The following is a 23,884-nucleotide window of genomic DNA, read 5'->3' as shown; positions in this document are numbered from 1 at the left end:
ATTCCCTGCCCAGCAACCAGCCAGGCTGGAAATGAATTTTAAAAAGTGAACCATGTTCTTCTGTTTAAATTTGGCTGGACGTCAGCATTCCCAGCATTTTTTGGTTTCCTCACCCCACTCCCTCTTCATAAATAACTGGACCCACATGCTTGCTGCCTTGTCCCAAAGAAGAGTCACACTGGACTTGAAACGTTAACTTAGTTTCCCTCTCCGCAGATGCTGCCGGATGTGCTGAGTTTTTCCGGCGCTCCTGTTTTTATTTCAGATCTCCAGCATCTTCAGTATTTTGCTTTTATTTCAGTGCTTGGGGCCCGTTTCCTTTGTAATTAGTGTGGCATATCCCTCATTTTAACAGCTCTCCAAATTTTCTTGTCCCGCTGCCGACGATGCTGCTGGTGATGGGGCTGGAAAAGCTGGTGGGCCGTGGATTCGTGCAAACCGTCTCCCGATTCTCCTGAGTCCTGGAGCAGAGCTCTCGAGAGTCAGCACCTTTGTTGGAGGAGAGCGGAGAAAGGAGACTTGCCAATTCCACTTGCCAGCCATGCTCTTTGAGACCAGAAAATTCAACGTATTCAGAATATTTACCAAAAATAAAACCCAGATAACAAAAAAAGTTTAAAAATAAAAGAGATCCAGTTATATTCACTGTAAAACGCTTTGAAAGGCACTATCTAAACCTAAAACAAAAACAAAAATACCTGGAAAAACTCAGCAAGTCTGACAGCATCTGCGGAGAGGAACACAGTTAATGTTTTGAGTCCGTATGACTCTTCAACAGAACTAAGGAAAAATAGAAAAGAGGTGAAATATAAGCTGGTCACCACATTACAGGAAGGACTTAATAGCTCTGGAGAGAGTGCAGAGGAGGTTTACAAGAATGTTGTCAGGGTTAGAAAAGTGTAGCTATGAGGAGAGATTGGATAGGTTGGGGTTATTTTCCTTAGAACAAAGAAGGCTGAGAGGTGACTTGATTGAGGTGTGCAAAATTATGAGGGGAATAGATAGAGTGGACAGGATAAAATTGTTTCCCTTGATGGAGAATTCTAGAACCAGGGGACATAGATTCAAGATAAGTGGCAGAAGAACTTTTTTACGCAGAGGGTAGTGGGTGTCTGGAATTCGCTGCCCAAGTTGGTGGTAGAGGCAGAAACTTTAAACTCTTTTAAAAAGTACCTGGATCTGCACCTAAAGTGCTGTAAGCTGCAGGGCTATGGGTTGGGTGCAGGAAGGTGGGATTAGAAAGGGCACCTGGGTGTCCTCGGGCTGGCAATGGACAAGATGGGCCGAATGGCCTTCTTCTGTACTGTAACCTTTCTATGGTTCTATGGTCCCACCTTTTCCTTAAGTAACCTGGGTCTCTGGGTTACTGGTCCAGTGACAATACCACTACGCCATCCCGTCCCCTATCACTGGATGTATATAATGTCTTTAACATAGTAAAACGTCCCAAGGCTCTTCACGTGTGTTATTGAACAGACTTTGACACTGACTCATATCAGGAACAATCGGGACAGATGGCCAAAATCTTGGTCAAAGAGAAGGTTTTAAGGAATGTCCTAAAGGAGACAGAAATTAAAAGTATGAGGAAACTAGCTAGAAATGTAAAAATCGATAGCAAGCGTTTCTACAGGTATTTAAAAAAGAAAAGAGTAAGTTAAGTTCCTCTAGAGAGTGACAGTAGGGAATTAATAATAGATAAGGAAATGGCAGATGAAATGAACAAATATGTTGCTTCTGTCTCCACTATAGAGGATATGAAAAACACTCCAGTAATAGTTGTAAATCAGGAGGTGGAAAGGAGAGGGGGAACTTGGTGAAATTACAATCACTAGGGAAGCAGTACTGAACAAACTGATGGAGCTGCGGGCTGACAAGTCTCCGGGTCCTGATGGACTTCATCCTAGGGTCTTAAAAGAGGTGGCTAATAAGGTATTTGATGCATTGGTGTTAATTTTTCAAAATTTGCTCGATTCTGGAAAGGTTCCATCAGACTGGAAAGTAGCAAATATAACCCCTCTATTCAAAAAGGGAGAGAGGCAGAAAACTGGAAACAATAGGCCAGTTAGCTTGACGTCTGTCATAGGGAAGATGTTAGAATCGATCATTAAGGAGGTTATAGCCGGGCACTTAGACAAACTTAAGACAATCGGGAAGAGTCAGCATGGTTTTGTGAGTGGTAAATCATGTTTAACCAATTCATTGGAGTTCTTTGAAGGAGTAACATTCTCTGTAGATAAAGGGGAGCCTATAGGCATGCCATGCTTAGATCTCCAGAAGGCATTTGATAAGACGCCACATCAAAGGTTGTGCGGAAGATAAAAGCTCATGGTGTATGGGGTATTAACATGGATAGAAGATTGGCTGGCTGGCAAAAAACAGAGAGGATGCAAAAATGGGTCATTTTTTCTGATTGGCAGGATGTGATGTGTGGAGCCCTGCAGGGGTCAGTGCTGGGGCCTCAACTTTTTACAATTTATATCAATAACTTAGATGAGGGGAGCGAAGGCACAGTAGCTAAATTTGCAGATGACACAAAGGTAGGTCGGAAAGTATGTTGTGAAGAGGACATAAGGAGGTTGCATACGGATATACATGGGCTGAGTGAGTGGGCAAAGATCTGGCAGATGGAGTATAAGATGGGAAAATGTGAAGTTGTTCACTTTGGCAGGAAGAATAAAAAGCAGAGTATAACTGCAGAATTCCAAGGTGCAGAGGGATGTAGATGTTCTAGGACATGAGTCACAAAAAGTTAGTATGCAGGTACAGCAAGTGATTAAGAAGGCTAATGGAATGGAATCCTTTATTTCGAGAGGGATTGAACATAAAAGTAAGGATGTTATGCTTCAGTTATGCAGGGCATTAGTGAGACCACATCTCAAATACTGTGTGTGATTTTGGTCTCCTTATTTAAGAAAGGATGTAAATGCATTGGGGGTGGTTCAGAGGCGGCTTACTAGATTGAAACCTGGAAAGAACGGGTTGTCTTGTGAGGAAAGGTTGGACAGACTGGGTTTGTTTCCACTGGAGTTTAGAAGATTGAGGGGTGACTTGACTGTATTATATAAGATCCCGAAAGGCCCCGACAAGGTGAATGTGGACAGGCTGTTGCCTCTTGTGGATGAGTCCAGAACTAGGGGGCACTGTTTTGAAATTAGGGATTGCCCATTTAGGACAGAGATGAGGGAAAAAAGTTTTCTCTCAGCAAGTTGTGCGACTTTGGAACCCTGTCTCAGAAGGCAGTGGAAGCTGGGTCATTGGATATTTTTAAGACAGAAGTAGATAGATTCTTGATAGGCAAGGGAAGCAAAGGTTACCGGAGATAGATGGGAATGTGGAATGCGAAACACAAACAGTTCGGCCATGATCTTATTGAATGGCAGAGCAGGCCCGAGGGGCCAAATGGTCACTTCTGCTCTTATATGACATGGTTGATGTTCGTCTGTATGTAGGAGGAAAGAGGAATGTGGAGAGATTTAGGGAGGGATTTCTAGAGCTTCGGCCCTCCGTAACTATGAAGGCACAGCTGCCAATGGTGGAGCGATCAAAATCAGGGATGCTCATGTGGCCAGAATTATAGGATGCGCTGATACCTTGGAGAAGTGTGGGCCTGGAAGAGATTACGCAGCTAGGAAGGGAGCAAGGCCATGGAGGGGCTTGAAACAGGGTTGAGAATTGCAAAATTGAAATATTCTGTGGGAGACAATGTAGGTCGGCGGGCACAGGGGTGATGGATGACTGGGACTTTGAGAGAGTTAGGATGGCAGTTTTGGATGAGCTCCAGTTTATATGGGAGTGGCGGGGGGAGCTATAGGAGGCCAGCCATGACATGCAGCTATGAATTTTCATTGTTGTCAAGTGTGGAGGGGGTGGGTGGGGGGGAGGATGGGGTTCTAAACCTGTCCCCATGTCAGCCCCTACTGCCCCTGTCTCAAATTGCATATGGTAAAAGATGGAAATTTTTGGTTCATGACACAGGAAGGAAATAAGGAGTTCACCTTTGACTTAAAAACAAATCCACTGATGGATGGTTGAATACTGAACTGGGTGCACCACGTTGTAAAGCTGTAACTTCAAATTACGAGGGATCCGGGTTGATTTCTTTAACTGTATTGTGCTGATTGAAGTGAGTGGATGCTGAAAAGAATAATTTGCTTTGACTGATTGTTGAAGTAGGATTTAAAATGAGCTGTATCAGCTGTGGTTTTCATGCCGTGATTATACAGCTTCAGCAACAGGGAGAAGGAACAAAAAGTTCAGTGTAGTCAGGAGTGTTTCATTCCCAACGCGGTCAACTGTGTAATGAGCACAAAGGTACTTTAACATGCAGTGGCAAACAGAGGGTAAACAGTCTCAGCATACTCACTCTCTCACTGTCTGGTGATGCAGCAAGAGGTTACATATCCAGGAAATATTGTTTTTTAGCATCAGATTTTGTATTGCTGTGTAATTTTTATATGAAATGTCTTTAAATACTTGGTTCTCATCCACTGGGACAGGCTAGATTTTTAAAAACTTTTTCATAAGATGTGGGCGTCGCTGGCTAGGCCAGCGTTTATTGTCTATCCCTCATTGTCTTTGAGAAGGTGGTGGTGAGCTGCCTTCTTGAACCACTGCAGTCCATGTGGTGTAGGAACACCCACAGCGCTGTTAGGGAGTTCCAGGATTTTGACTCAGCGACAGTGAAGGAACGGTGATATATTTCCAAGTCAGGATGGTGTGGGGCTTGGAGGGGAACTTGCAGATGGTGGTGTTCCCGAGCATATGCTGCCCTTTTCCTTCTAGGTGGTAGAGGTTGCAGGTTTGGAAGGTGCTGTCAAAGGAGCCTTGGTGAGTTGTTGCAGTGCATTTTGCAGACACTGCTGCTACAGTTAGATAATAGGCAGAATTTAATACCCTCCCTTGAAGTGAGGTTGGAGGCGGGGGGAGGCATTTAATCGGTTGGAGAGTGGGAACCCTGCTGCATTCCCAGTCCTACCCCGATTAAGTCTTGGATAGGCAGGCTCATGATTGGCTTTCCCACCCCTCTGCCCACTTAAGAGTCTCATCCCGCTGGCATTCAAGCAGTGGCAGGCCCTGGACTTGGCATGTGGGAAGCCCATAAAGCAAAGTTTGCTTGCTGTCTCCCAGGGTTGGGGGTAGGGTCTCTCATTCAGATGAAGTCAGTGCTTGATTGATGGACCCAGCATCGGGAGGGGGTCCCTCTGAGAGCCATCCCCTGCCCTTGCTGCTGATCATCCTCCCCCATGACCCCCGCGGCACGACCCCAAACCATCCCGCCCTCCCTCAACTGTGGCCTGGGTCCCTGGGCAATCCTGGGCATCTCCCTGGGTGCATTTCTGGCAGCTCCACTGCTCCCAGTGGTACTGCCTGCAATGCACAGCTGCTCGCCTCTGGCTGGCAACTCTCGGGTTAGGAGGATGGGGAGCATGACTTCCACCCTTAGGGCCCTTGATTCAGGGAAGGCCCACTACTGTTCACGTAACTGTCTGATGAGTTCTTCCCCAGGCCTTCCCTAAAGAAGGTGATGCTGGGCTCTGCATTAGCTACTGCCCAATGTGACTATCTTGAACCGCTACAGTCCATGTGTTGTAGGTACACCCACAGTGCTGTTAGGAAGGGAGTTCTAGGATTTTGGCCCAACGACAGTGAACGAATGGTGATGTAGCTCCAAGCCAGGATGTTGTGTGAGTTGGAGGGCACATTGCAGGTGGTGGTGTTCCCATTCATCTGCTGCCCTTGTCCTTCTAAGTGGTAGAGGACGCGGGTTTGGAAAGTGCTGTCGAAGGACCCTTGGTGACTTGCTGCAGTGAATCTTGTAGATGGTACACACTGTTGCCACTGTGCATCGGTGGTGGAGGGAGTCAATGTTTAAGGTGGTGGGTGGGATGCCAATCAAGTGGGCTGTTTTCTCCTAGATGGCATCAAGCTTCTTGAGTGTTGTGGGAGCTGTACTCATCCAGGCAAGTGGAGGGTATTCCATCACACTCCTGACTTGTGCCTTGTAGATGGTGGACAGGCTTTGGGGAGTCAGGAGGTGAGTTACTCTGTGCAGATTTCCCAGCTGCTGACCTGCTCTTGTAGCTACAGTATTTATATGGCTAGTCCAGTTCAGTTTCTGGTCGATGGTAACCCTCAGGAAGTTGATAGTGGGGGACTCAGTGATGGTAACGCCAGTGAATGTCAAGGTGAGATGATTAGATACTCTTTTGTTGGAGATGGTCATTGTCTGGTATTTGTGTGATGCCAATGTTACTTGCTACTTATCAGCCAAAACCTGAATATTGTCCTGGCCTTGCTGCATATGGACGTAGATACTTAAGTAGTCCGAGGAATCGCGAATGGTGCTGAACATTGTGCAATCATCAACAAACATCCCCACTTCTGACCTTATGATGCGGGGAAAGTCATTGATGAAACAGCTGAAGATTGTTGAACCTAAGACACTACCCTGAGGAACTTCTGCATTGATGTCCCAGGGCTGAGATGATTGACCTCCAACAACCACAGCCAATTTCCTTTGTGCTAGGTATGCCTCCAACAATTGAAGAGTTTCCCCCTCATTCCCATTGATTTCACCTTCTCTAGGGCTCCTTGATACCACACTTGGTTAAATACTGCCAAGATGTCAAGGGCAGTCACTCTCACCTGACCTCTTGAGCTCAGCTCTTTTGTCCTTGTTAGATGAAGGCTGTAGTGAGGTCAGGAGCTGAGAGGTCCTGGCAGAACCCAGGCTGAGCATCAGTGAGTAGGTTATTGCTGAGTAAGTGCCACTTGATAACACTGTTGACGACACTTTCCATCACTTTACTGATGATAGAGTCATAGTTATACAGCACAGAAACAGACCCTCCGCCCATCATGCCTGTGCTGGCCACGAAGGACCTATCTATTCAAATCCCATTTTGCAGCACTTGGCCTGTAGTCCTGTGTGCTGTGGCATTTCAAGTGCTCACCTAAAGACTACTGATGGGAGGTAATTGGTCGGGTTGGATTTGTCCTGCTATTTGTGCACAGGACATACCTAGGCAATTTTCCACATTGCAGGGTAGATGCAACTTTTGTAGCTGTACTGGAACAGCTTGGCTAGGGGCGCAGCTAGCTCTAGAGCATAAGTCTTTAGTACTATTGCCGGAATATTTTCAGAACCCATAGTCTTTTCAGTATCCAGTGCCTTCAGCCACTTCTTGATATAACGTGGAGTGAAACAAATTGGCTGAAGACTGGCATCTGTGATGCTGGGGACCTCAGGAGGAGGCCAAGATGGACCATCTTCTCGGACTTCTGGCTGAAGATTGTAGCAAATGCTTCAGCCTTATCTTTTAAACTGTTATGCTGGAATTCCCCCATCATAGAGGATAGGGATATTTGTGGAGCCTTCTCCTCCAGTGAGTTGTTTAATTGTCCAGCACCATTCACGATTGGATGTGGCAGGACTGCAGAGCTTAGATATGATCCATTAGTTGTGGGATCTCTTAGGCCTATCTGTCGCATGCTGCTTCTGCTCTTTGGCATGCAATTTTCCTGTGTTGAAGCTTCACCAGGCTGGCAACTCATTTTTAGGTACGTCTGGTGCTGCTCTTGGCAGGTCTACCTGCACTCTTCATTGAACCATATGAATATAGCTTCTAGCAAGCATAAGTGAGCTACATGTGACCCCGACTGATAAGCTTAAATTGGCTGTTGGTGTAATTCTTAGCACATTCAGGATTGTTCAGCAAGTGCTGCCCAATCGCAGAATCACATCAAACATTAGACATTGTGTTCTGAGTTTTGCAATCACGGGCTGTTTGAGTATGGTCCATACTCTGCTTATTTCCTAAGGGATGTGCTGTTTGATACGATTTGCCAGTCTTTGGAATGCACGGCCTACGTACCTGGCATCGCACCGGCACTGAAATTCATATACCACATTACCCATCTGTGTGGTAGGCAGAACATCTTTTTTGCTTGACAGCAGCCTCCTGTTCGTGGAAAATACCACTTGTGTTGTCACTGCATAGTAGCAGCGAGAATGGCGAGCTTCACCTGTTGCTCAAATAATCTGGCAGGGTAAGGTATCTCAGACAAAATTGAGGAACAGGTGAAGCTAGCCATTTCATGCTGCCCCTATGCAAGGCTGAGAGGAGATTCATAAGGTGTTTAAAATTTTGATGTGAATAGAGAAGGGCTATTTCCTGTGGTTGGTGAATCAGTGCAAAGAGTTCACCGATTTGAAATTCTCTTTAAGAGTGAGAAGAAAGATTACGAGAAATTTCTTTATGCAGTGGATAATTGAAGCATGAACTGCTTTGCCGCAGGCAGAGACCATTGTAGTTTTGAAGTAAAAATTGAATACATTTTTGGAACAGAGGAAGATGGAGACTATGGCAAAAGCACAGGCAGTGAGATTACTTTTGCATGGCTTAGACAAGCATATGGCACAGATATAATGGCTTCCATATGTACTGTCAACATCTATAGTTCTAAGAAAGGTGTCAAATTCAGTATTTACTCATTCTTTGTTGCTTTGCTACATCAAAAAAAAATTTCAAAATACCCCAGGAGTGAAGTGACTGCTGTATGGTCAAATATGCCCGTCATTCAGCAGCAACAATGGCCCACAAACAATAATAAGATGAGCCAATGTGCTTAATCGATGGCATTAGTTAAGTGGGGAATGTTGGCTCGGATGGCAAGAGAGCTCCCTGCTCCTCAAGTAATTGTAAGTGTTCTTTAAAGACTCGGTGAGCCAGTGGAATAAGGAGATGGGGCCTTCAGTTTAATACCTCAGCCAAAGGATGGGTAACTTTGGACCTTCCAGTTGGGGAATCAAACGCTGTAACCTGATTTGATATGCATAGGTTCTTCCCACTATTTCGTATCAAGGACATCATTCATGGGTGTTACCAATTCAAAATTTCATTAAGTAAATGTTTTATAAATATCAAGTTAGTGGGGCCCACGCAGATTGATCACATAGAAAATTTTAAATCAGCCCATGCACACCCAATTCCACACTTTTTTTTTGGTCTGAGCTCTGTGTGTTTTTATTCTTGCCTCTTCAGCACAAGATCAGAAAGCCAGGTCAGGATCGTTACAATTTTGTTTGCGGTTAAAACCACTTTATTTCCTAATGATGGAATATAAGTGGGCGAGATGTGGGGGGGGGCGCGGGGAGGGGAGATTTCTTTAGTTTGCACTATTTTCTTTGTCCATTCTGCAATGGAGAGTATTTCACTGGTGCAAACTTTGACTACTTTTCCACAGTATGTGAACATTTCTGATTTCCTCTTCCATTCAAACCTCGTGACGTGGCGCATCTGTATTTCATTTAACTTGATTCACTTCAAAAACCAAATGCTGCTGTAAGGTTGGCCTGTTCCCTGAGAAATGACCCATTAAATTTCCACTCTCATAGGGTGCTTCTTAAAGCCCATTTTTAAAAACATTTTTTTGGTTAAAAGAAATATATCTGGAAATGCTCAAAAGCCTGACATTCATCCTTTTGATAATTTTAGTGAAAACATTGAAGTGCGAAATGGAATTTTCTGGTTTGTGCTCATTCAACATTTTTACTAAGACTATTGACAGGGAAAGATCATCCCAGAGATATGTTAGGAGAGAGACTTGACTATTCCAAAGCTCTTCTAGTCTCCTGTCTGGCCTCCCATTTTCCACTCTTCATAAACTTGATCTCATCCAAAGCTCTACTGTCCATATCCTAACTTGCACCAAGACCCATTTATACATCATTCCGGTGCTCACTGATCTACTATGACTCCTTGTCTTCATCCTTGTTTTCAAATCTTTCCATGACCTTGCCTCTCTCTATGATTGTAAACTCCTCCAGCCCTACACCCTCCAAGATCTCTGTGCTCCTTCAATTCTGACCTCTTGAGGATCCCCGATTTCAATCACACCACCATCGGCAGCCATACCTAGCCTCCAAGCTCTGACGTTCCCTTCACAAATTCTCTGCCTCTCTTTCCTTTATTAAGATGTTCCTTAAAATCTACCTTTTCGACCAAGATTTTGGTCACCTGCCCTAACATCTCCTTATGCAGCTCCATGTAGGGTGCGATAGTGGTGTAGTGGTAATGTCACTGGACTAGTATTACAGAGAACCAGGCTAATGCTCTGAGGGTACAGGTTCAAATCCCATTGTGGCAGCTGGTGGAATTTAAATTTATTTAATAAAAAATCTGGAATATATGGCTAGTCTCAGTAATGATAGCCATGAAACTATCATCAGTTGTTGTAAAACCCCACCTGGTTCACTAATGTACTTTAGGGAAGGAATCTGGTGCCCTGACCCAGTCTGGCCTACATGTGACTCCAGACCCACAGTAATGTTGTTGCCTCTGGACTGCCCTCTGCGATGGCCTAGCAAGTCTTCAGTTCAAGGGCAATTAGGGATGGGCAACAAATGCTGGCCTTGCCAGCGACACCCACATCCCATCGGTGAGTTAAAAAAACATGTCAAATTTTGTTTGGTAACGCCACTGTGAAGTACCTTGTGTGGTCTCACTACATTAAAGACGCTATATAAATGCAGGATTTTGTTTTTGTTGATTGAGATCTTATGGTTTTCCCTCGCCCTTGATATTTTAAACAAAGAACCAAGAGACCTGGGTTAAAAAAAAGTCTTAACATCTTTGAACTTTATAAATTTTGGGAGCCCCCAAAATCCACATCAGTGGTGGAAAGTTTACAGTGCAATGTCAACGCAGCACAATTTGGAGGCTTGTAAATTTTGGCCCCGAGCAGTTCCCCCTATAATTCTGCCTAAATTTTGATGCTGTGAAGCTTCCAATCTGAACAGCATCCTCCCCTTCACCAGCACACACGTTCTAACCTGTTGGATGGCCAAAGTCTGCAGAGTGCCTGGAATATGCAACCCCATTACACATCATTTTGACCAGGGTCACAACAGCTGATCCAACTGGCATCAGTGAGCCCCTTAAAGATACTTACAAGATTGAAAATTTTTGCCTATTTCTCATGGTTGTGCTTTCGTAAGTTATTATACAGGGATTAATCAGAGTGAGGATGTCTCCAGTCACCAGACTGTCTTTGACCCCACCCCACCAGCAGACACTACTAAGCGCTAGTCTTCCCCGTGTTTGCTATTCTAAAGGACGATAAGGAAGAGGAGAACTAAGGGAGAAAGAGTGAGTGAGGCAGCATTAAACAAAGATGAGGCCAAATCTTGATTACGCCCCACAAATTAGTGTTCAGAGCCCGCATGCAAACATGTGTTTGAATGGAGCCACCCATTAACAACTACATGAAAGCCAACAGTCGCAAGGAAGAGTCATATTGGACTCAAAACATTAACTCAGTTTTTCCAGCACTTTCTGTTTTCAATTGAAAACCAAGAGTGTTGAGTTTAAATGGCTGGTATAGACTAGAGTACAAGATCTGAACACATTGGGACCAGATTAATCTCACAAGAAAACTACAGGGTTGCCCTCTGATAAGAGGCTGAGTAAATTGGGTCTATATTCTCTGCAATTTAGAAGAATGAGAGGTGTCGTCTTTGAAACATACAAGATTCTGAAGGGGCTTGATAGGATAGATACTAAGAGGTTGTTTCCCCTGGTTGGGGAACATGGAGCGGGGGGGTGGGAGGGGCACAGTCTCAGGGTAAGGGGTTGACAATTTAGGACTGAGACGAGGAGAGATTTCTTCACTCAAGGAGTTGCAAATCTTTGGCATTCTCTACCCCAGAGAGTGTGAATGCTCCATCATTGAATATATTTAAGGCTGAGATAGATTTTTGGTCACTCAGAAGGAATCAGAATCAAAAGGAATCAAAGGATATGGGGAGCAGACAAGAAATTGGAGTTAAGTCAGAAGATCAGCCATGGTTGTATTGAGCAGAGCAGACTCGTGGGGCTGTACAGGAGATTCCTGCTCCTATTTATTTTCTTATGTGCAGCTGATTGAGTTAAGAATAGAAGTTCTGTACTTGGGTGAAGGTTTATCTTTGCCTCAACATATTTGTATTTTACATTTGTAAGAGACTGTAAGGCTTAAGTTTATTTTTGTATGCAAAATGGCTATGATAATGCCTGTGTTGTCCTTGAAAGCTACTCATCCCCCTACATCACCACTGCCTTCTGGCCTTCAGCAGAGATACCACTAAATCAGGCCAGCTGCCGTATGTTCACATCAGTCCCGTGTGAAAGTTGTTTTATCCCACTGGTGTGAAACAATGTCTGTGAAAGCAGCACTCATCAACAAAATGTGTTTCTCTCCAGTCCTTCCTCAACTGAAGATGCTGACTTGGGCAAACTTGTAGATCACAGCAGCGCTCCCATTTCTCACTGGAGATAGTTCATCAGGAGCGGTTTTCTCACAGGGCAATTCTTCGATGTAATTCTTTTCTGTCAGAACCAATGGAACAAAGTCAGAAAAGTTGAGTTGAAGTGCTGATCTGCCAAGATCTTTACTGAGCCCAGCAGCTGAACTGATCGTTATTTATTTTTGGCTCACCGGGATAGAGAGCACTGGCAACCTATTCAACTGTAGGAGCTGTCATTAACCTGCCAACCACATGAGCACTTATCAGAAGGGTCAGCGGAAAGTGAGGGAGAACAGGAATCTTAGCTTTCTTCTCACCCTCCCAACTGATGCATCTTTCAACAACAGCTCATTCCCTGCCCTGGTTGAGATTAGTTTCTTGACAGTATTTCCGTAAGATCACAAAAGAGGAGCTTAGATGAGAGAGGCCATTCAGCCCATTGCATTCATCCTACCTTAGAAATACAGGCCTCAAACTTACTGCAGTTGGAGAGGAAAGAAAGCCCTGTTGCTGTGTGGTGGGGACCAGGGGTTGGATTGCACTCCATTGGCACAGGCCCTTTAGGCTGCAGTGGGGTAGCATGAGAAGGCCTCCTGACTACTCCCCCAGCTCAAGGGAACATTGGCCAGGGTTTGCCGGCCAGCCTGCCAATGCTGATGTTTACAGTTTCTGTAAGTCCCAAACCTATATTGTAGGAAGGTAATGGATTCCAAAGGTGATTGCTTACCATCGCAAAGCAGCCTACTGTCTCCACTGGGAGCAGGAGAACAGAAGAGGAGCATCTTTCCTGGGGCCACATTGGTGTTCCTCGTGACACTGTGCTGCTTTGATATTTTGGCTGGCGATTCAGGATGTGCTGATTGGCTCCCACTGGGTTTGGGATTTGGAATGGGGCGGTCAGCTCGGAGTATAGGTAGAATAGGACTTTGTTCTGAAAACCAGCGGAGCGGATGCTCCAGGTTTTATGGGATGCTAGGATGCCCATCTCAGTGTTCAGCTGTATACTGAATGACTTTGCCTCCATGAATTATATGAAGAGGTGCTGACTGATATCAGCGCTGAATTTGCCTTTTACCAGTTTGACCCTGTTCGATGATGCCATGCTCCTGGTGGGAAAGCTGTGCCTGAAGATTGCTCAGGACAGAGACAGTGGCCTGGATTTTCCACACCTGCTTGGCACGAGCGTGTTCGGTGATGAGATCGGAAAATGTCATGAGAAGGCTCCAGGCGTGTTTCCTGGTGACGTAAATCCGGGAAGCGATTGTCCCCTCCCCCTGTCAATTGCAGGTCATGCTTCCCACCATCGGGAATACACTTGCATATGATTACTGTGGCCTCATGCCGAATTCACCCCCACCCCTGACATCAAATTTAAATCCCACATCGGCATGATTTTAGAACAGTGTGATTTACATATGGACGCCTTTAAAAGATGTGCACCTGGCGACCTGAACTTCGAGGGGAACTCGGAGATGAGCACTTGTGAGGATCCCAGTGCAAGGAAGCAGCTCTGCAGATTCGGGAGGTGGAGGGTTCACAGGCAAGTTTCCACAGTGGCTTCTTTGTGGCTGGCTTGTGGTACCGGGGTAAGGGCTACAGTGCCGGAGAGAAGGGAATCTCGGGCAAAGACAACAGTGTCAGAGGGAAGGGAACCTCGGGGCAAGGGCAATAGTGTCAGAGAGAAGGGAACCTGGGGGCAAGGGTAACAAGTGGAGGTCATGGCAACACAGACTAAAGATTGCTGAGCAATACATACCGGGCTGGGGGGGAAGAAAACAGCCAGGCAAATGGAAAAACATGTCAAAGATGAGCACACTTCTGCAGCTGACACCGTTTAGCTTGAGCTTAATTGACACGCTTGGAGTCGGGCTAGTCGAGAAATTGTGCCCACTCAAGCAGCACTAATTCCTGAGAGTGGCAATGATTGCTCCTCTACTTTTAACACCTCACACGCAGACTTCAAAATCGAATGAGTGCTATGGTGCTGCAGAACTGGGCAAGCTTGAGGATCCCCTTGGGAAAGATCGCCATCGAACACTGACGTAGGGATGCGCTCCTAATCCCTCGCATTATGTTTAAGTAAACATAGAAAATTCACCCTCATAGTCCAAGCAAATTGCAAAGCCCTAGAGTCCAGGTTAGGACAATAAATAAAGTATAACCTAAGTACACAGCTTAGTGTAAAATGAAAATGCAATTTATGAATAATTTGGGGGAACACAATTCAGCGCAGGTGGAATTCTTGATTGAGCAGCCCGGTATATAATGGGATGCTGACTGACAGCAGCTCTTTGCTGTTGGTTCCTTGGCTTTTACTAGCAACCAGTGTTGCAGGGCAGGGGTCATTACCATTTGTGAACAAAGCTCCTGTTTCAGGATCTCGGCCTCGACTGCAAAAATTTCAGAAATGCCATGAAGCGGATTGGATTTCAAATGACATTTCGGGCGAGTTAAATGGCTTCAGTGATGGGACATAAGTCAAAGCCTTTTTGTTGGCCATCTCTTCACTTGAATGCTTCATTGCAGAAATTGTTTTTTTCTGTAAATGCATTGGTAGCCAGAGAGAGAGAGAGAGTGCACCTGAGTCAAAGATCGATCTAACACCATCTCATAACAAATAAAATTGCTACATATGGTCGTTCTTAAGCAAAGATGTGCAATCAATTTACTTTGTATTCAACTGACAAATCCTTATGATATTTTCGTGATCAGTTGTGCAAAACCCGGGAAGTTCCAGTTTTCTGGAATATGAAAAGAACTGTCATGGTTGGATTTGAGAGTCCCATTAGAGGGAAGAAAGGAGCCAAGAGGTGATCTTATTGATCTTATAAGAATCTGAGGGAGCTTGACAGAGTAGGTGCTGAGAGGATGTTTCCCCTTTTGGGGGATCTAGAACTGGTGGACACAGTTTAAAGGTAAGGGGTCATTGAAGACGGAGATGAGGAGGAATTTCTTCTCTCAGAGGGTTGTTAGTCTCTGGAATTCTCTTCCCCAGAGAGGAGTGGAGGCTGAGTCATTGTATATAGTCAAGGCTGAGTTCGACAGATTTTTGATTAACAAGGGAGTCAAGAGTTAAGGGGACAGGCAAGAAAGTCAGGTTAAGGCTACAGTCAGATCAGCCATGATCTTATGAATGGCGGAGCAGGCTCGAGGGGCCGAATGCCCAACTCCTGCTCCTATTTCTTATGAGCTTATAATCAATTTGGATATGAGTTTGAGAAGGAATCAGTCACTTAAAAGCTCTAAGAGATAATTTAAATGAATGCAATGGTAAGAAAAGAATACTACTTAACATTAAAGGTTATATGCAATTGGCTTAATATTGAATTGTGATCTTTTAATGGTTTTTCCATTGAAGAAGTTCGGATGGAAGGGTTTCTGCTGTAAAGGTATTGTTCTTACTTACTTGCTCGACTCTTGTTAAGTATGGTTTTAAAATTAAAAGGAGACCTGAATGTGTGATTCTTGATTTGCTCATTGAAAGCAAGGCAGAGCAGAAGTCCAACTGCTAGTTTAAATGATCGGAAAGGGAGCCTATTTTCAGGGGCACCTGAAAAAAGCTTGATATTGTGGCTAGTTCCCGGACCCCTCGCTGACCAGATGGTTGGTGCTGTACCCTGGGGCAGCTTGAAGATAGAAGATTAAAGAATCCTACCTTTCCCCAGGATAATGTTCGGAGGTCATGGCCTCCAGCCTGTGGCAGTCAATAGGCCCCATTGTCAGTGGCTCCTGTTTCCTAGCCTGCCTCCTGGGGCAAGGCCCAGGACAGGAAATCCCACTGCTCCTGGGGCTGGACAGGCCTAGTTGGTGCATGCCTGGTCTGTTGGTCCTCCTCTGTGCCTGAGTAAGGGGGGACCCAGTCAGCCCTTCCTTTAAATTGTAGTCGGGAAAGATTTGCAATCATTTTATTGAACTAAATTTACATCACCTTTCTAATCATATATTTTTAAAAAACACTTCTATTGCATGCTACTCCTGAGGTTAGTTTATTTTGTTTGAAAAAGCAACAGACCAATTGAAAGAAATGTTCAAATATTAAAGCCACACGTTGTTGTCATTATTTTTTTTTGCGTGTATTTTGCAAGTCTTTCTGCAAATGCCAAAAAGCGCCTGTGTTCTTTTGTTTAAAAAAATCTGCGCACTAAATGGAAAACAGAGTGGCTGATTTCAATCGAGAATTTGTTCTATCTGAGTGTGTTCCGCACCGTAATGCACTATACGTCATGTTTAATTGTTAGGTCACAGTGCTGTCCAGTATAATGCGAATATACATTTAATCTGAATAGATAGATAGATAATTGCAGAATGGTGTCTTTCCTCCTTAATTCCATCGCACATTTACTTTTGTGTGGCTACCTTTTTATTAAAAAAGTGTTGGTTAAATAACTTGTTGCTGTTCCAGGTGAAGACAACAAATGGTAATCAGAGCTGACTGTGCTGCACATTCTCCACAAATATTGCACCTTTTTAAAAATATTGTTCATTGTAAAAAAAAAAGAACAATGGCAACCAGATATTTTGCATTTATAAATGAGAGCATCAACATTTCTAATTTGCAGGTCTTCCCTCTCTTTTTTCTTCAGGTGTTTCAAGTAGCCTATGTCATCATTAAGGCAGCAAATTCTCCTCGGCCTGGAAACTGGGTATTGGAGCGCTCCACTGATGGTATTGAATTTACACCATGGCAGTACTATGCCACAAGTGACACTGAGTGCCTGACTCGCTACAACATCGCACCTAGAATTGGGCCTCCAACCTACAAGAGGGATGATGAAGTGATCTGCACATCTTACTATTCCAGACTTGTCCCGCTAGAGCACGGAGAGGTAAATTAATCCACAAAAAGAGATACAAGAATTTGTTTCTCGAGCCTCCAATTTAAAGTAGCTGTTGATGGATTAACTTGTCAACTTGGGCAAGAAGATAATTTAAAAGAAAATCACAACCTAGAGAGAAGAATGGTCATTAAAATTACACTCAACAGCAAACTCCATCGATGTAGTAATGTTAAACATGAACGCAGCAACCCCACCAGAGGGAGGACATGTGGTGTGTAGAGCAAAGTGACTTGAACAGGGGACACAACAGGGTCTTGTTAATATAAGAGGTAAAGAAAGATGAGGCGAGGCCATTTTCCAGAATGTGGACACTAATGAAGGTAGCATTAAATGGCTACCTGAGATTGATCTGTTCCTGTTGTCAGTTCAGGATTGGAGCATTTGAACATACAGACTAGGAGCAGGAGTAGGCCACTTGGCCCCTCGAGTCAGCTCTGCCATTCAATAAGATCATGGTTGATCTGATTGTAACCTCCTGCTGACCCCGGTGAACTTTCACACCCTTGTTAATCAAGAATCTATCTAGCTCTACCTTAAAAATATTCAAAGACTCTGCTTCCATCGCCTTTTGAGGGAGAGAGTTCCAAAGACTCATGACCAGCTGAGAGAAAACATTTCTCCTCATCTCTGTCATATATGAGCGACCCCTTGAGCAGAATTTTCCGTGCCCGTAGGCGGCGGGCGTGTTTGGCGGCATGAGCGGACAATATGGCGAGAAGGCCAAAAATTGGTTTCATGATGTCGTGAAACCAGTTTGCAATTGTCTGCTCTACCCATCAATGGTGGACCATTAGACGTCGGGAACTTCATTGTAATACATCTGCATATCATTATAAGCCCAGCTCCCATGATGGATCACACTGACGTGTATCACAACTGTACATAAGCGACGTGTACCTGGTGATCTGCACTTCACTCAGGACTTCGAGGTTTGTTTGCCTGTCTTGCTTTGAACAGCACTCACAGTCATCAGTGCCAGACTTTGCAGGCAGTACCATGTCACTAATAGGGGGGCTCACGGGCAGGTCTCTACCGACCAGACCAGCCATAAGGTGGGGGTGGATTTTCAGTGGCTGCAGGGCTAGGGCTTGCTTGGGGAAGTGGGGGAGAAGTGTCCTGAGGCATGGGAAGAGGCTGCAGGGCTAGGGTTTGCTTGGGGAAGGGGGAGAAGTGGCCTGAGGTATGGGAAGAGGCTACAGGGCAAGGGCTGCATTGGGGAAGGGGGTATCCTCTAGGGGAAGCAATGGCATAGTGGCATTGTCACTGGGCTAATATTCCAGAGACCTGGGTAATGCTCTGGGGACCCGGGTTCAAATCCCGCCATGGCAGATGGTGGAATTTGAATTGTACACGTTGATCTGTTCAAGGGCCTCAAGATGGTGAGGGATGAGGAGACAGTATCCAGAGAAGATGAGGCTAGATGGAGATGTGAGGGCGGGCATAAAAGAGTGAGTGGTGATGTCCCTTTGAGCTGGCAGTGAGTGAGATGCCAGTGAATGGGTGATGGGTTTGAGTGTGTGAGTTTAGAGTGATGAGATGGTTGCCATACCCTGGCTGCACGGATGAGATCATTCATCCTCTATCTGCATTGGATGGCCAACCTCTTCTATGCAGCATTGGCACTGATCACCCCTGCCATCACCCACCAAGCCTGGAGTGGTGAGATTGCTGTTCCTCCTGTGGCCAGAGCTGGGTAGAGGACCTCACAGCGAGCCTCCATGGCGTCCAAAGGTCATTCCAGGGCCGTGATACCGAATCGGGGGCGCTGCAGTCTTCTTGCCTTTCGAGGCCATATCTTCATTGCAGCAGTCCTGGGCTGGAAGCACAGAGAGGTGTGTGTGCGGCTGCACTTTAAATATGGCACTCGGCATGTGGAAGTGGTGAGGTGACAGTGTGGTAGGCAAATGAGAGCCCGCCTGCCATCGAGAAGGCGTGTTTCCCAGGAATGCATGATTAATGAGGCAGGATTGGGACAATACAGCGTGAGAAGCTGCCATTCCAGCCAGCAGGTAAAATATAATTTTTCCCGCCCACTACCACTTAGTGCAATTCTGGGACAATTCCGTCCCTTATTTTTAAACAGTGACCCCTAGTTCTAGATTCTCCCACAAGGGGAAACATCCTCTCCACATCCGCCCTGTCAAGACCCCTCAGAATCTTTTAAAATCCTGAAGGGTCTTGAGAGGGTGGATGTGGAGAGGATGTTTCCTCTTGTGGGAGAATCTAGAACTTGGGGTGGGGGGGGTGGTCACTGTTTAAAAATAAGGGGTCACTCATTTAAGACAGAGATGAGAAATTTTTTTTCTCAGAGGGTAGTGAGTCTTCTTCAAAAGCTGATGGAAGTGGAGTCTTTGAATATTTTTGAGGCAAAGCTAGATTGAATCTTGATTAACAGTGGCTGAAAGGTTATCGGGGGCAGGCAGGAATGTGGAGTTGAGGTTACAATCAGATCAGCCATGATCTTTTTGAATGGTGGAGCAGGCTCGAGGGGCCGAGTGGCCTACTCCTGCTCCGAGTTCGTATGCTCCAGTTTTGAACCGATGCCAAAGGAGGAACAGATCGAGGTTTAAGGAATTTGATTGTAGAAAATGGAGTGTGGATTTATTTATAGCAAAACTTCCATTTACCTTTTTAAATAGTCAATCAATGCAGATAGCCTGAAAGTTATAGTAGCAGTCACTGTGAAATGTATCTGACATCCTCTATTTAAAAAAATCTTCCAATTTTAGCGAATAAAATAGCACATCTTAAAAAGAAGGCAAGATATTTGATTCCAAATGCTTGTACAATGATAGTCACATATGTGAAAGTCCTTAAGTTTTAACACCAAACAGACCTGAATAATACTGGATATTGTCTGGATTAGTCTATATAAAAGCAAATTCTGTCATCTGTACATTGGTACTGGCCTTGGGAGAAGTCAATGGGGAAATTTTAACCCTACCCACCTGACGGAAACTAGGTGGGTGGGCAGTTAAAATTCCCCAGATTATTATCCAGCCCTGGAGATACCGGAAGACGGTTAGGAAACAAATCCACTCAAAGCCGGCAGGGTCCCATTTTTGTAACGTATGAATGTCGAGCCTGATGATGTCTTTGGGATCTGACTGCAATTTTAACTCGGCAGCCTGAGGAGGAAGCAGCACATGTTTCCTGTCAGGCCAACCCAGTGGGAAAAAGGGACAGGGCTGGACGAAGTTCAAAGAGATTTAAGTTTTATTTATGCTTTTCCTGTTGAATTAGGAGGTGCTTCCTCCTAAGAAGGAGCTTCTTGAAGAAAGCTCAGGCCTCTCCTGCTGCAGGCTTGCACCCCCCCCCCTTTCCAATTGCAAAGTCCCCCTTCCCTCCCCACCTAACGCAGCATGGCATCCGGAGCTGATCCCACCACAGAGGGCTGCCTTTGGTTGTTTCCCACTGATTCCTGTGTGGAATGGGTGGGAGGTCATAGCGGTGGGATTTAATAAGGCTGAAGAGTTAAAATATCCCGGGCCTCAGAGTCAGTTTCTAACTCACACCGCTGTCCGCCCACTCAAAACTGGCCTGGCATTAAAATTGGGATCCATATTTTCTCTTCTCTGTCGGGCCAGGAACATTAACAAAAGGACTGTTCACAGCTGGAATCCTGAGGAGATAATTTTTTGGCATTGTTACAGTCCAGATCCATAATTAAAGTATGCATTGTCTGTGTTCCCAGCTGATTGTTCCTAGTTTAACTGAGTCTATTCACGTCGCTTCTTTCTTGTCCGTGAAAGGCAGACGCATAATGTGATGCTTTATTAAAATTACAAATGGGCCTGGATGAAATGCCAGCCTCTCTTTTAGAAATGCAGGAGATTATTGCAGCCGAGCACGTCGACACTTCATTCTCTAACTGCATCTGTGTGAGGCAAAAATTAAAGTTGAGTAAGCTGACACCCAAATTAGTACCTAAGAAATAGAATCTATATCTCTCTAGAAATGATGGAAGACTGTTACAGGCCTGTCTGCTTGACATAGTTAACAAGAAGGTATGTTTCACTTTCCATTCGCTAACTTTAGTGAAAAAGTAGAAATTGAATATAAAATGTGAAACATTATCTTATGCTAACTAAAACCAGGAAGCAACAATTTTTGGGGTATAATTTTTTTCATGAGACCCCCGCGCCCCACCCCCAACAACCTCCTTCTGACAAAAGCCGTGTAGCGATGCCAAATTCCTCGAGCGTTTCAGCAAAGCCATCACGGGAGATCAGGAGAAGGAATTCCAAGCAGATGTTACTTTTCTTGCTCCAAACGCTAATTTGCTAAAGGTGCTAATTCCCGCTGGAATACCCTTCGAGGAGGAATCACAGATATCAGTCAGAAAAAGGACCTCGGAAGTTTCTCTGCTATAGCCCAGTGAGAGCTCATCTTGCATCCTCAGCAGTGATTGGCTAGTTCAGTAGAGAGCAGGAATCAAACTAGTGGTTTTTTGATCTGAATGGCTTTCTGACTTAAATCATGAGGGCATGTGGTCAACTCGTGTCGGTTTGTCTCAGAAGTTTATGGAAGCTGAATGCTCATTGTTATTGACTGGTTAAGCTTTGGAGACAACTGTCATGATTTCATTTTGGATAGTCAAAGCCATGTTTCATAGAAACACTTTATAACTAAGGCAGTATCATGGGTTTTGCTTTGCGATTCTGAAGTTGGGGTCAAATAGGGGTCCCAGCCCCACACTGTGTCCGGAGTAGTCGCCTGGCAGTGATTTTCCTGGGATTGGCCAATTAGTGGCCAGAGGGCAGGCTCACTGCCCAACCGAGGATGTTGGACGGGTTCCTGAAGCAGGAGGGCCAATAGAAGGCCCTACTGCATGGACGGGGCCTGCTGTTGCAGGTAATGGAGAGAGAGGGAGCCTCCATCTTGAGGTGCTCTCATGGCACCTTTAAAAAGTTTTGAATAATAAAAAGCCACAGACCATCCAACAGGGCAGCCGGCGGCTGCAGCTGTATCCAGACAGGTGGGGAGGGCCTCAAAGCCTACCTGGAGTGCAGGCCCCCATAGTCTCCTACTAGGAGCCACCTCCAGCCAGCTAGTCTAGACCCTGACAGTGTGGAAAGCCATGCAAGCTAACTGGAAAATTCCTGTCAGTCTTGCTTAATTGGCCTCAAACTTACTTTAAAAGGCTACCCACCATGTGCAGTGCATAACACTTCCATCTCCGAACACTCTCCTGGGCAAATGACCTAGGGGGCAGGAGCTTGGCAGTGTATGATATATGATACCAGCAAACAGGTATGCTGGCTGGCTTATTGTGATAATGTTAGATTTTGAAATCAGTCATGTAGCACAAATCTTATAATGATAACCTATATTATGTCAACAGACAGTTTGAAATAGAAAGCGCTGATTTTTTTAAAACTGTGGACCTTTTTTTAATTTAAAGGGCAGGAGTGTCGATTGCCTTGACAGATTCACAGCTCCAATGAGTTTATTCACTTTTTACACACATGTATGTCTAATTTTAACAATCCCAAAGGGCACTTGACCTTTCCTGAAGGGGACCCTTAAACTATCCAGAGGGTCGCTTCCCTCTCCAAAAGGATACACCAGCTCTCTGAAGAACTCCAGTAAGGCTAGGCCCTTTCCTGAAAAGTATAAAGCCTATGAGTCGTATTTCAGAAAATTGTAATTTTCATGTGCAGCTGCCTCCGTGAACCACGAATGTGTAAACTACAAACCGACACTGTTCCGTGCTCCCCCCCACGCCCCCCCAAAGGCAAAAATGGTGGGAGCTAGGCTCAGGCCTTTGTAAGAGCATTACAAAAGTGTTCTTTCACGCACAGTGCTAACTGACCTGCACGTGAAATTTGATCACATGTAAAGCAAACTAGCCTGCAACAAGCAGCTATTTCAGTGAAAGCAAATGCAGCAACATTGTCAAAGAGGCCAGAAGGTGGATAAATGAACTTCATGAGATTATGCCCAAGTAGATATGTGGATAGAAATCAGTAATTGTAGGTTTCTGCCCATAGTGCTCATGGCACATGCTTCCAGGGCTCGTACCCCTGGCACAGAAAGCTGCCACCAAAAATAGGTGGGTGCTTCACTCACAATGTTAGTGTGTGAAAGTGGCATCATTCGGGCATCAAAACTAATGAAACTATCATCAATTGAAGTAAAAACCCATCTGGTTCGCTAATGTCCTTTAGGGAAGGAAATCTGCCGTCCTTACCTGGTCTGGCCTACATGCAACTCCAGGCCTACAGCAATGTGGTTGACTCCTAACTAGCCTCTGAAATGGCCTAGCAAGCCACTCAATTCGGGGGCAATTAGGGATGGGCAACAAACACTGGTTGCCAGCGATGCTCACGAAAGAATAAAATAAATATAATTTTGCCCGTATAAATTCAGCATCAGTGTTGCCACAATGTTGTTTAAAGGGACAATCTGTAACCGCACTGTCAACATTTAACATTTAATTGAAGTTTTCTTCTTGAGCTTTTTCTTTTCAGGCACCCACTGTGTACCTGAAGAGGGTTTATGGCAGAGGGTTAGCCCACAAATATCTTGGTACCAAGCTACAATAAACCGTGGATGTTCCTATGGGCATCTCTCTCACGAATTGGAGGAAGGAAATGAAGGGGAGTAATGGAGAAATGTGGGGCTAATCAGGTCACATCAGGTGATTACCCTCTCAATCAGAGCTCTCAGAGCAATGGTATAAGCTTAGATTGACTAAGGAGGCAGGAACACCATTGTGCAACTTACTGCAGGCCAGGGACAATACTATCTGGGGCTT

At 45.0% G+C, this 23,884-nt stretch overlaps 1 protein-coding gene across 1 annotated transcript in view; it reads left to right on the top strand.

Annotated features, from left to right (window-relative positions):
* lama1 (laminin, alpha 1) overlaps nt 1–23,884 on the top strand; it is a 327,154-nt gene that overhangs the window by 70,771 nt on the left and 232,499 nt on the right. The window contains exon 4 of the mRNA XM_078541251.1: nt 16,870–17,112. Within this exon, the coding sequence (XP_078397377.1) occupies nt 16,870–17,112 (243 nt within the window). The remainder of the gene's footprint in view (nt 1–16,869; nt 17,113–23,884) is intronic.

The sequence above is a fragment of the Cetorhinus maximus genome, chromosome 4, assembly GCF_964194155.1.
Source record: "Cetorhinus maximus chromosome 4, sCetMax3.hap1.1, whole genome shotgun sequence".
Classification (NCBI taxonomy): Eukaryota; Metazoa; Chordata; class Chondrichthyes; order Lamniformes; family Cetorhinidae; genus Cetorhinus; species Cetorhinus maximus.
Note: the sequence above shows the minus strand (reverse complement) of the source record. Positions and strands in the feature narration are given on the sequence as shown.